Raw genomic sequence first — 19,305 nt, 5'->3', positions numbered from 1 at the left:
GGTTTCGCTGTTTTAATAAGAGGAAACAATTATCACATGTCTATGCCTCAGCACAGGCCTCAGCCCCCGGAATCACAGACATAATAGAAAATCTATTGTGTCGTGGCCCGATCGGGCCGCTCGGTGGTCAATAGTCAATACAGCAATAGCTATAATACCTATAACAAGATATTTCTTTGTCGATTAGTAAATTTTAAACACTAACTGAACTAACCACCAGAATAGTGCATATTTCTGCTTAGAGATAAGGAGAACTCACACGTTCCGGAATACCAACGTAAAACTAAATTCAGAGTCTTGACTACAGATTCCATAATACAAATATTAAACATTCTGAAAGCGAAAAGTATGAAAATATTGGCTCAAACCAACAAAGCCACTTCAAGAAAATATGAAACCATAAATTTCTTTTGTTTAAAACGAGTTGGTAATATAAATACGCTGAGTTTCAATTGGGTCAAGGAAAAATCCTCGGTTCTGAAGGAAAACGTCTTGGACGTGATTTGGTTCAAGGTACTAGGATTTTCCTACTACTTTGTTGAGGCAAGTGAAAAACTCATGTAGGTACATTATGATTTATGACAAGTCAAGATTTTTACATAAGTATTATGATTCATTTTAAACGCGTTTTATTAGTTTCCTCGTCATTGTTCTAGGCTCTGGGGCATAGGTACCTAATATTTATAAAAATGACGAAATTGTTAAACGAACGTAAAGTAATTTTTGTATTTTCAACAAAAGAAATAGTACTGTCCTACCTATGTTGCTTTATGCCCATAAATTGAATTATGTTCGAATATTTAACAAGTAGCATTCCGCCCCGGCTTCGCCCGTACATATTTACGTTTTCTCTACATAAGAACCATCCTCGTACTTCAAGGAATATAATAAAAAAAGAATTGTCGAAATCGCGGGTGGACCGATTCACACGTGATGCCATGACACCGCGAAACGGGTTTCATTTTTATATAGGTATTAGGTATATAGATTAGTTGGTAAGTAACAGGTCAATAGTATTTTTGATTCACATGGTACCTAGGTATTCTACAAAAGTGTCACATTGTTGCTACCATTTAACATACTGCATTATCTTCAACATTTTATTTCCCAGAAGTTAATACGCTTAAAGTTTATTAACTTACACGGAGCTTAGTGTTACTTAGCGAGTATAGGTCAGTTAGATCGTTAAACGTTAACAAATTGTTTCAGTAACAGTGTCATAACTATAAATACATTGTTTTAAATGACGGACAACTCATATAAGTAGGTTTATTATTGTATATGAGGTCATGCGAGCCATTAAGTGCGAGTTGGTCACTTTAAAATCTGCATTTCGACTGCGTATTATAATCTAGATTTTTTATTATTATGGGCACATAATAATAAAAAATCTAGATTATTTCCCCAAGTCGGCAGACTTGGGGAAAAAATGCAGGGTAACGGGACCTGTGCATATTTCACAAACGGTGACAAATTGGCTATATTTGTAAAAAGAACTAAGAAGTATCTGAATTTGGCATAATGTAAATCGTACCGCATTATCTTTTCAAACTCGGTAAACCGGTTGTAGAGTAAAAATTTGAGTCACATAACCTCGACGTATTTGCGCTAGGTTAAACTTGTCTCAAAGCTCTATCCACTTATGTTTCTCCTCACATTAATCGTTATCTTAACGTAACAAGCAACGAAACAACGGATGTTTGCTTCGGTAACTAATTCCAACGATTCGAGATGATCACGTGACGTAAGCGGTGACATCATGCTGAGTTATAAGACGCCGTTCTGGCGCCCTGGGCTTTCAATAGGGGCGTTAATGCAGGTTCTTTGGTACTTAAGTTACAGGACCAATGATATCATGGTATGATGCTAGGTTTAAGTGCTGGTAATTTTTACCATTACCATTTGGATTTCGATTTCGCAATAAATGGAAATCAACGTAATTTAACCCGTTGATTTTACAATTGGCCTAACTATATAAATAGGATTGATTTAATGATATAGTCTGGAATGTTAAGTTACTTTTATACACACACTATACAGGTCATTTGCGTATATAGAACTACATCTTGCCTGAAATATTTTGAGTTGGCCTTGTGCATATCACATGTACAAAATACAAATGTGGAGACATGGTATAAGTACATATAATTTTTCTATACTTACATTGAGTATCGCTAAAAAGCTTTAAAGTTTAAAACAACAGAAAACCATTGAGTCTGCATACAAAGTCGCTCGAAGTTTAGAAGTTGACGGTTTGAATTGTAGGCCAGATTATTTGAACCGGAAAAACCGGATTCGGTCTCGTTTGCGGTTACAATCCCTACATATCTGAGATTACGTAACGCTTTTGATTTGTTCTGGTTTCTGTCCTAGAAAAGCTTAGCTTTGGACTAATAAATATCAGACTTAAAGCGAAAATTCTTCGAAAAGAAACGTCGAAAGTTAAGTTAAAAACATGATTACAAAGACCATATTATTATTTTGTTTGATAAATTAATATGAGCTTTTATTAACGAAAGAGTCTGTTTAATTGAATTAAGCTCTGCTGTTTAACTGAATTAAATTGAGTGTTTTACTCACAAAGAGTATTATTATTAGTGATGTGTACTCCGGTCAAAATGTTGTATTCATCGTGCATAAGCTTACTTCGCTAACATTTAAAATCGTTAAGTTGAATAAACTCAAACTTATAAAATTTATTCATCAATTAACTACGTACTACCGGTTCGGAAAACAAAGAGAAATCGCTTAAAATATTTGTACAATTAGTTTCCTTTTCAAAAGTTTGTTATTGGCAAAGGATTTGATTTGAGAATTAATCTATACTAATATTATAAAGCTGAAGAGTTTGTTTGTTTGTTTGTTTGTTTGAACGCGCTAATCTCGGGAACTACTGGTCCTATTTGAAAAATTCTTTCGGTGTTAGATAGCCCAATTATCGAGGAAGGTTATAGGCTATATATCATCACGCTACGGCCAACAGGAGTGGAGCCACGGGGGTGAAACCGCGCGGAGCAGCTAGTATTTTTATAAAGTAAAATTATATGAACGTTGTAGGTACTTGGAGGTGTAGAAATATTAAACCTAAGCACTTTTATGAAGTGAAAAGACCGACCATTAAAGATCTACCATAATTACAACATTATCACCGTTTATTTTAACATGTAACAATGGTGATTGAAAATTGCAATAGGCCATTAATGCTCTAATCTAGATAAAGTATTACGTGTGACCAGTTATTCGGCTCGCTTACACAATTGACCGATTTGTTTCACATACAGTACTGTTATGTAATTGTAAATCTTGCACCTGTGTAATCAGTAATCACTTGACAGATTTAATTTTAAGCTGTTACATGGACACTGAAGAGTACCAATGCAATATGCAATGTCTCGGCTTCGTATTTCATATTTTTGTAATTCAAAGATGGAGATTTAAATGGCAAACATCAATCATTCTTGTTGCGTAGTGTAAAAGGCAAAATGAAGAAGAAACTTAATAAGTTGATATGTGTCTAGTATTTTATTTAAATTTCGTTTGATAATGGTTAGATTAGTAGGTTTTAATTAGCATTTTTAAAGCAACAAAAAGGTAATTTTCTAATCCTCGATAAGTAAGGTTAGTTATTATTATCTCAAAATATATAATCGTTAACAATCACATGTTAAGTAATAAAACATGCTATTTTTTACAAATGGCTCTCGGATATTGCGCGTCTTTCATAACCTTGTTATTTGCAATTAATTCATATGCAAGCGATTAAAGTTTTATTTGGGCTATCGCTTTAGTTGTTTTCTGAAGAACAATAAAATGAACAATAAAATAAGTCTCGTGTCCTTCATTGGTACTAGGAGAAAATTTATATTAATATGGTCTGTTATCAAATCTTAAACTATGACTAGTTTGTACTTACGTGTGAAATTATGTGTATGGTATCTAGTTATATTGTCACTAATTTAATTAATTAGTTGTAGGCTGTAGCATATTATGTCTTTTAAATATGAAATTTGAGGAAATATGTTCAGTTTTAATATATAATGTGTTCATGTAGCTATTCGGTGTAGAAGCAAAGGGGTAGGCATTTTATTGATACCTATAATACGTGATGTAAGGAATGTTCCCCTTCCCCTATTGAGGATGGTGAGGTCAGCGTTAAATCGCCATCCTGGCGCCGAAAGTGATGTGTGCGTGATACTGTATGTGACTTATACAATTTACATTAAAATTATATTCTGGGCTTAGTTTCACGATTTAAAAGAGAATTAGATAGATATAAATTCTTTTCTATGCATTCTAAATGCTCCAAACGTCCATCATTATCTTAATTAATATCCGTTATCTAAACGATAGTGTACACTACCAGTTCTATAATTGCATATTAATTGGGTTTGTAAAGAAAGACAATCTTCCGTTCAGTACCCTCTTATATTTAGTCTATTGAATATTTCCAAACAGAATTTATCTCTACCTACAGAAATGTCTCAGTCAAACAACATCAACACATCCACGTACGTCAAGCAAAGATTACGTGGTAATTTGACCATTTACGTCTGGGCTGAAATTAAATTAAATTGACGACCTTTAACTGCTACCTACTCAAGAGCAATCATCTTATCCGTTAAGCCAGAGATAACGTAATAAGACAAGATTCTTTATAGATGAGACTCTACGGTAAAGTATTATGGAGCTAACCTAAACCTATTCACAGACATGAAAGGACTAAAACGATATTTTATCCGTATGTTCTTCTGTAATCTGTTTTCTTTACCAGGAAAAGAAAAATAACCTTGCTCTGATCATATGATACTTCAATTTTTTAATGAATTTGTTAAATAAAGAAGAATACCTTAGGAACAAGTCGCCTTTGTAGTTTGTACATAAACGTTAAAAATGCTAAACGAGCTGTAAAATTATCTTTTCATTCCAAACAAAAGTAAAATTTCTACCAAGCAAGCCTCCTTTGCATTCCTTTGTGAAACGGATCGGTAAGTTCTTGCATGGTGAACACAAAGGTGACGGAGACATCTCGATACTGAAAACTGATCCCCCTCCGGCCACCGTTGTCTAACGGGCGATGACCTTAACGTCTGAAAGGGCTAGGCTGGATCTTAATTACTGTACGTAATAAAATTAGTAGAAGGCTTAATGTTCCGTTAAGAACTGGCATATTTGTAGACTTTACGCTTATAATATGAAAGTAAAATATCTAAATTAAAAGCATACAATATATAGGTACCATTACAAGTAAAATTTACATTTTTACTCATGATAAAAATTTACAGGAGAGATAAGATCTTCTATCATTGCTACATTGTAAAATGAATTCTAATTGCTACTAACTGTAACACTCTTGCAGAACGTTAAGTATGTGACCTTAGCTTCAAGGAACTAGTCCTAATGCACAACGCGTAAATGCATTTTCTTTTGTTGATACGTGTTGTATTGCAGAATATCCTAGATTTGAGCTTTACCAAGTTGTCATAACCAATGGCCCTTAAAACATTAAATATCAGTTTAATCACCACATTTGTACATAAAACTTTTACGCTTAACGAAGAAGTGCATTTCAAAGGTACCTCATTAAAAGCCACCCGTAAGCGTTAATCTTGGAAATCTCATTAACAGCGGTTTGAATCAAATTTGTTCGTCTATTTTAAACGAATGTAGGTCGTCACGGGAGGTGAATGACCGACGTAAAGGTTTTATCGCCCTATCCAATAGCTACCTGTGACTATTGTTTCTCTGACTTGGCTCTCGATCATGCGTGAAATTATTCCTGAACGATATAAGAAACGTACTTATCACACAATGTAGTGAAGCAATTGTTAAACATACATTTGGTTTAATTTGGCAAATAATCAAAGTATAGGTATATTTTTATTCGCTTTACATTTTTATCATTGAATTTTTGCCCTTTGCTGAACTTCACGATGATAAAAATGGAATGTTTAATAAAAATAGTATATTTCTGTTGATGATATAATTTCTTATTTCTGTTTCTTGTTTAATAAATGAAAATGTATTTATTATTTATCATCATATCTATCCAGTATCCAATTCCAATGGGAAAATCGAAAAAAAAATTTTTTTTAAGCTGCATATTATTCTTCTTTATTTGATTTTTAAATTAATTCAGTAATTAGAGGAATGGAGTAATTAATATTTTAATTAATACTGCTTAATTGGAAAAAAAATAGATAAAAAGTCCGCGAATGATGCACTAAACTCACTGCACTCACTCCTATCATGTAGGCACTCAACGTCCATCCGTATCCAGTTATTCGGTACTTAACTTACGTGTTTTTAAAATATGGTAAAATTTTAAAATTTAATTAAAACTTGCGCATCGTCGGTAAAAGTATAAAGATAAATCTTTTAGTTTTAAACTAGTGTTCGCGTTCGTTAATTCGCGCAATTACCTACAATGAGGGTTAATTGCTTATGTCTGCATTGACCCCAAGCTTATGGATTTTAAGTATTGTCTTAATTTTAATAATGTCGTTTGGAGGACTAAAGTTATATATGGTATTCCAAGTTATTTACTTTGTGCCTCGTAATTGGAAAATTTGTTGTTGCTTTGCGTAACTGCGATTAATTAATTATTCTTCAGAGCTGGGAAGCCCATGAAATAATTATGATTAAATGGGACTTTCGGAACGTTCATTTCATCGTTTATTAAATGAGCTTTGTTACAAAACAGCTCATCTATTATGGATTTTTTCTACCTATAAAACTAATTAACTAATGCATTATTTATATATTGTTTCACGTTTCCCTTACGAGTACTTACCTAGTTGAATTTTAAAATGCATTCCATGAATCAAACATGAATCAGAGTCAAATTAAAGTAACAAGGCAATATAAATATTTCTATTGATCGTAGGTGTATACTGTATTAGGTGCTTTCCATAGAGTTTCCATTTCATATATGTAATATAATTATGTATACATCTATATTAATATAATTATAAAGCTGTACAGTTGTTTTGTTTGAACGCGCTAATCTCAAGAACTACTGGTCCGATTTGAAAAATTCTTTCGGTGTTGGATAGCCCATTTATCGAGGAAGGCTATTGGCTATATATCATCACGCTAAGACCAACAAAAGTGGAGCGACACTAGTGAATCCGCGGAGCGCAGCTAGTATGTATATGTATAGTGATATTTATTTCTAGATTATTCTATATCATATTCCATCTAGGTGCAATACGCTTTGAGTTCATGACTTCGTCTGGTTGCAGTCTAGACGTCTGGATTTGTGAACATTGTATTAGGTACTGTTTCCAGAATGGAAATGTATATTTATGATCTTTGGAATTTCTCACAGTTAATTCAGTTTTATTTTCACGTTTCAGGGTTTATTGTCTGAAAAATATAGTGTTAGTTTTGTTTTATTTTGATGATTCCATTGACATATCTAGTACTTGCCATATTTTTGTTAAGCCATTACTTGCATACATTCTTACAGTGGTGTGTACTTAATACTTATCTAAGTAGTATCCAAATAAATTCAAAGTGATTTTTTATACGTACGTTTTTGCTTAAACTTCTAAGGAACAATGATTACACAAAGCATGTGTTCTTCAAGGCTATATATAAATTATAAACATTAAAATAATGTATAAATATAAGAAATTGTTTTGATATCGCCCAGTTGTCTACAGCCGTTCAATCGGAATTCTATTTTAGCGTAGCGAGATTTTGCAAACAGTGTTATTTTTGGCTTCCTACCCGGTAACACGTGCTTAGTAATAGTTTTAGTAACGTACATTTACCTCGAGTTTAGATACCTTGTTTTTATACCCTATCTTACTGAATTATTAATCATTTCTAATTACCACCTAGATATCTTGTAGATAGGGTTTGATCAAAGCTGCATAGACAAATTCAAGTGAATAGTGTTTAGCCAATCGTAATTTTAAAGAAAAAGTCTTTAGAATACATTTTATTAAATTAAGCATAGTTTGGTGTTTTATTAAAACTGAAATTTCGAAAGATTCATCATAAAATATACTCTTAAAAATTTCCAGAGCACTCAATTACATAGATAGTAGATCTGTAACGAATTAAGATATGATATGGTACAAGGCAATATAAATGTTGCGGTTTCCAACCTCAAGGTGCCAGATAGAGCTCGAAGGTCTACCATACCACAAGACCATAAATTATCCATTGAGCGAAGCATTATTTAAATACCTTTTCTAAGCAAAGAAACTATTATTTGCCATGATTGTTTATTTTGATAATAGTTAAACTAGTTTTTCTATTGATAAAGAGAAGCACTTTTTCAATAAATGAATATATTTTTAAAGATGTAACCATTACTACATTTATTATATCAAAAATGATTAAGTGAAGGACCCCAAAAGAAATAACCACATATCTAAGTGAAAACGCGTACAGAATGCGAATTGATAAAAGCAGTGGAATTTCCCAACCATTTCAGAGAAATAAAACGTATTTCAAGTCTAGTTTTAGGAATTTTCTGGATAGTTTTAATACGCTATCGTATATCAACTTTCTACCTATTATTGTTTAAAGGTAAAATAAAAGTGAACTAACATCTATATAGTCTTTGCTAGGTACATAGTACTCATATACCTAATATAAAACACGTGAGCAATTAAGTTAATTTTCTCATGATTTATTGAAACTAGTACATTGCTTGTTACAATTAACCTATCGAAGGAAATAATAGACCACAGGACAGACGGACGGAAAACATGGAAAAGTTATTTAGCACTTTAATACTAATTTTATAAAGCGTTACTAACTGCGAATTCAGATGTAACTAGGCATTTAATGAATTTAATTCATAATTTAAAATAATTATTGACTGGATTTACCCACAAGATGATAATGCGCTGTAACAGGACATGATGTCACCTTCATCATGAAAATTGTCGTTCATGTTAAATATAGAATCAATGACATTCCTACAGGATGAGATATCCAAATATGGTCTAAATAATTATATTTGTAGCATTCATTTTCATTCTAAAGTAAAATATTTATTTTATCAACTTAATCCAGTTCATCAAATTGATTGATGTTTTAGCGATGAGTTCGTTTATTCCTGTTATTCTTTTTATATGCTTTCCTTGTAGGCATAACTTTGGGATATCCCAAATTCCATATGCTGCTATTTCCCCACTTAATTTCCGCTAAAACTTTTGGGGATTCACAATTAATTAGCCACATGCATTCTTAGAAATTATTTTCTATCGAATTAAAGTGTATTATGTATTTTATGTTACATCGTTGTTGTCTATTCGTTTAAAAAATATTTATAAAAAATCATTACACATTTTAAGTAATTTTTTCCCCTCTGCTGCTCCTGTAAAACCTACTGTGTTGCAATTATCAAAGCTATAAAACTTATTCGAAAAACTGAAAATAGATTCATGCTCAAAAATGGCTCATGTTGCATTAATAGACATGATTATATGTTTATCTCATTGTTAGAGTCGCTAATGACTGAATCATTGTTTAATGACTGTTAATTGTGCTCATAAATCTGGAAACAGACTTGACTCAGCGGTTGAAGGCTCTGTTATCTATAGGTCGTCACTTTGATACCGGGAAAAAGTGTTATTTCTTATAATTGTGTCATGTAGTCATCATGAGCGAACTGACCACAGTTCGCTTATGATGACTACACCAGTATTGAAATTACGAATGTGTTATAGGTTTTTACCCGCGGAAAATTTTCTGTTCTTGATATACCAGATAAACATATGTTCTTGATATAAGCCTTACATACTTTAAATTACTTCGATTGTTATTCTACGAATATTATTTGAGGTGCTGGTGCTACGAAAACGTGATCATGTATAAGATTTTACTGTCATGACCACGAAAAGATTGAAAATCTAATCATCATCTGACTGAAACCCTTTTTGAAGTTTACTCAATAGTCAATAGACAATAGGGTTAATGCTTCGACCCTTCACCTTCAAATCTAAAAGCATATCAGACAGTTTCCCGCATAATAGGTACTGTGATAATACTCCAATTTCCAAAGTACGAACATTCAGGTCATTGCCGATAGCTATCAATTCGCTACGAAGTCTAACGACTACGAGACATTTCTCAAACAGGCCTAAAAACCCACTTGGGTGAACTCATGACTCTGTTATCAGTGCTAACAATAAACAGTTACTGATTTCAATATGTGTTCTCGGAACAATTTGATTGTAAAGTGTAATTTAATACCATCGTATATCTAGCGAGCTACGTGTATGAAAAGCATCACAGGTTGCTTGCATAATATTTAATATTATTGACTAACAGGGAATGTAGATTATATTTAAAAAAAGTTGTGTGGTTTTATGAAACCACGGTAAAAGTGAAACTTAGGCACAAAAATATCGTATTTGTACGATAATTATCGTACGATTCGACCGTCACGCGACATGCGCTACACAGACCAAAAAGTTTGAGACGATGTAATAAAAGTTTCACTTTAAAAAACAATAACACTGTGGTTCAACTAGACGTTTGTAACACAATATTACAGACACTAATACCATAGTATAAAAGAGATATAATACGTAACACATGTTTTAACACGGGCTGAATGTGGACACGTACAAATAATACACTGAAACATCCTTAATAACAAGTTTGTTTCTCCAAATCCGCATATGCATAATGTATTACATGGAAGTGAAAGCTTAAGATATGTAATAAACGCAGCTGACCCCGATATCCAGCCATCTGTAGTCTTACGCAATCCGACACATGGGCTACCCGGCACCCGCCGGCTTAATAATGCAATCGAATTTGCGATTTATTACAATGCATCATAGACTATAATTAAGTGCAAGTTTTAGAGACATTTACTTGTGTGGATGGTGTATAACCTAATTTGTTGGTTATCTGCGCACTGTTTGTCTAGTTCTGAAAACAAAAGTCAACAAGTAATTCTTAATTTCGGAGTATCATTTCTCAGCTTTTGTTAACATTATAAAAACAAAATAAGATGCGAAAGACATGGTAACTCCTATAAAATTTTACGCTATGCTCTTATTTTAACAATAACTAATTAGCCTTTCGCTCCGACTACGTCCGGGTTATAAATGAAAATTAAAAATATAATGTCGGAAAACACCGATCGGATTTATACGAAATTTAGCATACAAATACTTATAACCTCGATTAGCACATACATTACTCAATATAAACGACATATTGTTTTCTTGGCACATCATACTTATAAATACATAAGTAAATAGAGACATTCAATCGTGTATGCAAGGTGTGGCTACATTATCTACAGTACAGCATACAAGATTGTTAGCATCTTTATCAGTGTTGTAATGACTGCATTGTAAATATTGCATGTTTAATGAGCTGCCATGTACAATAACTTCATACTACTTACACTATTTAAATTTTAAAGGGCTAAATTTACCTTCATCTTCGTCCTTTACCTATTATATTTCCTTTCCTACCAGGTTGCCTCGAAGAGATTGCTGTGTAGCAATAAGGCCGCCTATTGCGCAAAATTGTTGTACCTTATTAGTGTACCACATGTCTTAAATTGTTTTGTACAATAAAGAGTTATAAATAAAATAAATATATTATTTCGTTGTTCATCTGGATAAAGCTATTCGTAGATATTTTCGCGTAGTTGCGTGACGTCATCTGCACAGCGTCGTGAAATTTTTTTTTTAAAGTCAACAATGAATATGGAAAAGTACTCAAGATGATGATAAGAAGTAACGGAATTTAAATCGTGGCGATACAAAAAAGGCCTATGCCTGTAAACTGGGCCTCTATTTCTTAATTATTTGCCAAACTGTATCTTAGGCTATTGTAAACCTCCGTACATAATATAATGATTTAATTATAGTAATTTACTTAATTAATTACGTAAAACCCAAAACAATATCTTGTTAATGATGTCGATGACATAAGCCTCACTACACGCGGGATGGGGTCAAGATATTTCTGTCGTGTTTGTAGTACAGCCGCCAATTCTAACGTAAATGTTTAAACAGTACATATAGTATGCAAACTAAATTGGTATTTAAATAACATTACACACGATTTATCGACCAGAATAAGTAAAAGTTCTTCGCTCCCAAGTAACGTTTATATATAGGTACAAGAGTTCGGATCGCAACAAAACGTATATTTTTCTGTTTTGAAAGTAGCATAAGGGCTGATTTTTTCATCCTTTTATTCAACCATTAAAGTATATTTCATAATAATATAACACCATCTTTAAAATATCTAAAGCTGAGCAAATATTACTCACTATAATTTTTAGTTTGAACCTAGGATTGAAATGTAGCTCTTAGTTACTTCATAATATAATGTCATACCATGCCATTGAAACTTCCGCACCAGCGGTTACGATGATTGCAAAAACAACAAATGGTTAGGGAGCCAGGTGCAAATTTGGTTAACTATTTCCTCTCAAGAGATAATTCGTCAGACGCATGAGAGTATAGTATTATAAAGCCTCGTGAACGTCAGCTGGCGCTCGGTTGGGGGGGTGAGCGGTTGTAGCCTCCCACGCACATAGGAAAAAAAATACATTCATTCATTCATTTCCTCTCAGCTAAAAATTTGTCAAATTGTAGCTAACCCAATATCTCAACAAAAAAAATAGTCAGCTGGTTACAACATGGTGTATTATACGTCAGCTGGTGTCTCGAACATGAAAGTCAAATTTAAAGAAAAATTTATTTTCCGTTATTTCCTCTCAAACAAAAATTTACCTGATGATAGCTTATATGTAACTGTGGATAAATATATATGTCAGCTGGCTGTATCTTGGTGGAAAAACCGTCAGCTGATACGGGAGGCTACAACCGCTCTTCCCCCCAACCGAGCTCCAGCTGACGTTCACGAGGCTTCATAATACTATACTTTGATGCATTTTACTAATTACCGCTTGAGAGGAACTTGGTCATAAAATCTGCTGCTGGCTCCCGGACCAAAAGCGTAACGTAAGAAATTAATTAATTTATTTGACAGACAAATCTCTCACATTAAGGGCTGATTTTTCAATCCTTGGTTAAAACTTATTCGTCGAATAATGTATAAAACTACCATTTTAAAAACGTATTCTAATTGCCCGTATTTGCCAGTTTACGTGACATTTTAATATTATCGTGTAATACTTTATTGGACGGATAAGTTTTATCCAAGCATTGAAAAATCGGCCCTAAATAAGACAACGGGAAACGACAAAATAACGTTTGCTGTGAATAACTGAATAACCATAGTATGTATATACATATAACGCAAATTTAACGTAAAATTCAAGGATCAAATTATCTGTAATTTTTATGACATATTTTTTCTAAAAGGTCATTATTTATAGGTACATATTATTCAGGGTCGGAAAACACTGCACTTTGATTGGATTTGAGCTCAATTTATAATTATAATCACTCTTGCCAGCTCTATCCAAATACTACGCTTAGTCATCCATAGCTGTACTCGTTTCAATTTATCACTTAAGTTAATTGCGCGGTAATGAGCACTAATAGTACCTGCTCGGTACACGTAATCTAAATATCCGGCCTCCTGAAATTGCTTTTAAAATAACAAAAAATACGTACCTACCTAAGTAATGATTAAATGTTGTTCAGTATTTTTCCTTTAAATATTTAGTTCTTGATAAATTTTAAATGTTTTAAATTTCATTTTGTCAAAAACGTTTTGTATTTTCATTTGAATCCCAGAAGGGATATAAATTTTCAAAAACGCATCTGTGCTAAAGCTTTTATACTTACTATGTATTTGTTCTTAGTTTTGTAACGTACTGTTTTATTATAAAAACCTTTTTTACATCATTTTTAAGCCGAATCATACAAAACACTAATAATTTAATTCGGCCAGTTCTATTCAATAATATGTATTTATTTAGAAGTCACATGGTTCGTGCATTAGTTCGTCTAGAAATAATTCCGATCTAATGGGGCGGCACTTGACACAAAAAGGCGATACTAAAAACGTGTTCAATGCCATCTTTTTTTAACTTTTTTTATGTTTTAACATTGCTCTACGCCTTGTTCTTTTGTTCCTTATTCCTGAAGCAAAACATTCCGGTATGATTTCATCATTATTAATCTCTGAGGTTTCTCGGATGCCGGATCCTTATCAAGGTATAAAATATTTACCTTTGTGTTTATGGCTTGTTAGAACTATAAAACTGCGCTAACTATATCTATAGGTCTATGTTAATTTTATAGAAACTGGTTGCTATGTTCGTTTTAGAGGTTGGTATTGCAACTTAGAATTTAGAAATCGACAACTAAACATGATTTTCTTTTAGTTTGTAACTACATATTTTTTTATCTAAGATGCATAAAATCTTAATATATAAATAAATCTCGTGTCACAATGTTTGTCTTCAATGGACTCCTAAACCACTTCACCGATTATAATAAAATTCGCACACCATGTGCTGTTCGATCCAACTTGAGAGATAGGATAGTTTAAACATGTAGGTACCGCGGGCGAAGCCGGGGCGGACCGGCGGGGCTAGTATTTCTATAGATTTTCATTTTGTCTGATGCAATCTACGTCTATTGAGAAATTGAAATGGAAATTACTTAAGCTATCAATTGAACTACGATACTTATTGGTTAATCCCTTAATTTAATCAATTAATCATGTCTTTGAAAAATGTAGTTACATTACTCTTTCAAATAAATTTGCCTTTACTTAAGTACTCCTATTTAACAATTACCTACCAAAATATTTCATATTTTAACTCATTTCCGTCTTTCCACAGATCTTCGGCATAGCCATAATTGGTATCGGAGTAGCAGTACTCCTCAACTGGGCCCCCATCAAGGATGAGCTACAGGGCCACCTCACCGTCGCACCCTGGGTGTTCATCATCATTGGAGCCATCATGTTCGTGATCGCCTTCTTTGGATGCTGCGGAGCGATTCGCGAGAGCCACTGCATGGTTGTTACGGTATGTGTTCTATTTATTCATTCAATTACACTCCTTCTAGAAGAACTTTTGAATCTTCATAATATAATAAATATTTACTTTTACCACCGCTTCAAATATATAAAAACGGAATTTAGCTTTTTCAATAAAATTAAGGCCAGTTTCACAGTATTTCTGGAATTTTGATATAGATGTTCTGTTTAGCTCAACTCTTACTTAAAATGACAATCTATGTAATTATATGGTATCAGATATTATTAGGAAGTACTTGGCACTAAGATCTTTGTGATTTCCTTGATTTTTGTATGAATGAATGAAAATAAGAGTGCATACGACGCCAGCTAAATCCAATAATAAATAACAAGCATCTTGTTTCAGTGTAATTATTTCTTAGTTTACGATAAACAAAGTTTTTATGGATGCATTCATTTATCATTTGCTTGATATTTTTATAACACAGTCCATTATACGGAGTTGATTGTAAAATTTAGCACGATTTCTTTTATACACTGGAAACGTAAGTTTCTCTCGATTAAAAAAGAAGGGCAAAGGTGTCGTAAGAAAACACCCAGAAGGGCCAATTAGTGTCGGATATCTTAGATGTAGAAAAGGAAAAGGTTCGGATTAGGATTATCTCCACTCCTTATGAACTTACAGGATATATAATGTACAGGATACTTTAATTTATTGTTATCCTGATCACAGTTTACCAGACAGGGTGTGTCTTGTTACCATATCGACGGACCACACCCTTTATTGTTTTTTATAATTGCGTATTTTTATACAATAAATAATATTGCGTGCTGTTAATTTTGTAATGATGTTTTGAAAATTGAAGGTGAAGTAGTTGTTAGTTGTTGTAATTATTATAACAAGCTTTTATTAGATTGCCATCATTGCTTTGGGATTAGTTGACCATGTTCGTTTTTTTACTATAAATATTGGTGGTTTATTAAATTCCTCTGCGTGTGTATATGTGCGTAAGAATGCATAATATTCTACACAATGATCGTAATATATTGTAAAAAGTATAAATAACTTGTATAAATAGATATGTCGATTTTCCTGTTTCGTTATTTTTATTCTATACATCTTATATTTCAAGTAATCTTTAGCAAATGTCCTTCAATATTCCAAGAAAACATTTTGCAACATGCGAATCTATTATTTTCATGTTATTTGTGAACACGCGATACCTTTGAAAAGGACTATTACGTAATATTTAGTCATTTACTGCCAAGTAGCCATATTATGCTATTAAGCTAATATTGTACAATTTTACTATGTCTATTATACAGCCCATATCATTTATCAATTTTAATACATAATGGCGATAAGTCAAATATCTTCTTCAGTATTCCATTTCTTGCTTGAACGTAAAGACACAGAATAAAAATGTATGTCACCAAAATGCTATTTAACTCACTCGAAGACCATCGCAAACCGTATGCGAAAGAATTCCCAAACAGAATGTGTTTACAGCGGTGTCGGTAAAATCCAATTGTTAGTCAAACAAAGCATTATCACCGCTTCGAAAGCGACTTTCGTTCCACTTATATATGCCACTTGTTTGTCAATCTTTGCCTCACAAAATTGTGTAAATAAATGTCTCGATGTTTTACAAGTTACAAGGTTATCGGGGAAGCTGTTCAAACTGACAACCACAAGGTTTTGATAAGTGATTATAAATTAATTAAAAATACATTACTGTATCTTTACTTAAACTTCACAAAGATTGATGAGCAATTTTGGTAGTACCTACAATAATTGTAACTTTCAATTTAAACTTGACAATCAATGCAGTTGTTTCAAATATGATAATTAAATACAATATGCTTTGAAACTAGAAATAAAACAGACATATAAATCAACGTATTAATACTTTATATTCTTTGCTATATTCATGTGTGTTAATAAATAATAATATTAGTAACGAATCGAGCTATAGTATGAAGCAGGTTCTAATAATTTATATGCTCCTAATGTAAATACTAAAGAGTCGGTTCCTGTATTTTAACGTGACCCGCTTACAAAGCGCGATGAACACAAGTTCATATACTTATTATATAAATGATATTGATTTTTATAAAGCATCCAATTAGGACTAAAAATATTGTAACTTATAAATGTAAAGGAATTTTTAAAAGTATCAATCTACAGAAAATAGTAGGTATACTGTTCGAGCAGGCCGTAGTGCGGGGGTCACGGAGGAATTCTACCAATATGCATCTTGACGGAACACAGTGGGGTTTTGGTCGGTAGGAATCCGACATAACCCACGGCCCCTCCCCCGGAGGCCGTGGGTATCTATGAAAGATTTCCCCACTAAAACAAAAAAAAGGCCGTAGTGTGGGACGGGGTAAAGGTGATTTTCATGTGATTAAAAATTAAACCTATAGTCCGACCTATAGTAGACTTTTCACTGTAACGATATCGTTATCTATGCGGGTGAAACCGCAGGGCATTGCTAGTGTATAATAAAAAGTTACTATAGTTTTGCTGACTTTATTAATTAAAGGGAACCTAGAGTTCTGATGGTCCGGGAGCCAGCAACAGATTTTATGACCAAGTTCCTCTCAAGCGGTAATTAGTAAAATGCATCAAAGTATAGTATTATGAAGCCTCGTGAACGTCAGCTGGAGCTCGGTTGGGGGGAAGAGCGGTTGTAGCCTCCCGTATCAGCTGACGGTTTTTCCACCAAGATACAGCCAGCTGACATATATATTTATCCACAGTTACATATAAGCTATCATCAAGTAAATTTTTGTTTGAGAGGAAATAACGGAAAATAAATTTTTCTTTAAATTTAACTTTCATGTTCGAGACACCAGCTGACGTATAATACACCATATTCTAACCAGCTGACTATTTTTTTTCGTTGAGATATTGGGTTAGCTACAATTTGACAAATTTTTAGCTGAGAGGAAATGAATGAATGAATGTATTTTTTTTCCTATGTGCGTGGGAGGCTACAACCGCTCACCCCCCCAACCGAGCGCCAGCTGACGTTCACGAGGCTTTATAATACTATACTCTCATGCGTCTGACGAATTATCTCTTGAGAGGAAATAGTTAACCAAATTTTCACCTGGCTCCCTAACCATGAGTTACAATAGAGATTGATACCAAAAATAAATAAATAACTCAATAAAATTGACTTTAGAATAGTTTGCGTGAATTTTGTAGATTAAATTTATAAATAAATAACACAATAAATTCAAAACTCTCATTTCCACTGTTTGGTTCCAACGGAACAAAAGAGCAGATTTATTGACCCCTAAAGCTGGACACAATGGATGAAGTTGTACGGATGCCTGAACTTAATATCTGTCTTTTGTACAAAATTATAGAGCGTTTATAAATATTATCCAAAATCCTAGATGAATGGTAAATATTATGATTGTAAAAAAATTAACAACCCAGAAACAGAATGTTAAACATTCTAGTCATTATAAAATATAGTAGTTTTTGAATGTCACCTTTTTGTCTTCATTATTCCCTTTTGAAAGTGTTAAGAGAGACATTGTATGAAAGGAATCATAATTAAGACGTGTTGAAATACTATTCCTCTCTCTTTACAAAAAATTGTTTATGTACTTACCTCTAAAACTTTAACACAAAATTCTTTACCAAACACCAAACTAACCATATACTTTGCCATTCCAGTACGCAATCTTCCTGCTAGTCGTGATCATAATGCAAGTGGTGCTCGGAGTCCTCATGTTCACGTTCGCGCAGACTATCAAGGAGGGCCTGGTCAAGACAGTGAACACCGTGTTCGACAAGCGAGCCACCGACCCGGCAGCCAACGCCGTTTTTGACAACATTCAGACTCAGGTAAGATAGAGTTACCAACATTCAGTTACAATTTACATACATACATCATAATTTGCGATTTTCAGGTTCATTAACTTTCCTAATAATATTCATCAACATATCCTACGAATATATATAACATCGTTAAAATTGAAATTCCATGTGGTTTGATTAAAGGAAATGATGTAATAAACAATAGCTGACCTTCCTCGAATTCATTGTCGAGTTTTATCAGGAGGATAAAACAAGTATTATATTCAATGTGTTAATATACCCACATCGTCGTCCATGGCGTAACTGAATAACAAATATCCTTACTTTCACATACATAATAATGGTAAGGCAGACCTGTAGCGAAGGCTTTCACTTCTTATTTCTTAGAAATGGTTTCGTAATGAAATCGAAACTTTTTCAGAGACTTCTCTGAAAAACTTTCCATCCTTACAATTTTCCCTGTTAGCTTGTTCCTTGAACTCTATTACCCCAATGATGTTATATTTAAACAGGGTAGGTGTTGCTAAATTTGTTTTGTGAACAACCCTCGTAACGTATAAAAATCAATA

The 19,305-nt window shown here is 33.1% G+C and overlaps 1 protein-coding gene across 2 annotated transcripts in view; it reads left to right on the top strand.

Moving 5' to 3' along the window:
* Window positions 1-19,305, top strand: part of LOC149485675 (CD63 antigen-like) — a 32,780-nt gene that overhangs the window by 3,908 nt on the left and 9,567 nt on the right. For both annotated transcript variants that reach the window (XM_089698904.1, XM_089698903.1), the window contains exons 2-3: window positions 14,759-14,947; window positions 18,593-18,763. In XM_089698904.1, coding sequence (XP_089555030.1) covers window positions 14,759-14,947; window positions 18,593-18,763 — 360 coding nt within the window. The remainder of the gene's footprint in view (window positions 1-14,758; window positions 14,948-18,592; window positions 18,764-19,305) is intronic.

The sequence above is a fragment of the Colias philodice genome, chromosome 9 (assembly GCF_061535455.1).
Source record: "Colias philodice isolate Cphi_HAF_F1 chromosome 9, ilColPhil1 Martin Lab GWU primary, whole genome shotgun sequence".
NCBI classification, from domain to species: domain Eukaryota; kingdom Metazoa; phylum Arthropoda; class Insecta; order Lepidoptera; family Pieridae; genus Colias; species Colias philodice.
The sequence above is the reverse complement of the archived record's forward strand: the minus strand, read 5'-3'. Positions and strand labels throughout refer to the sequence as shown.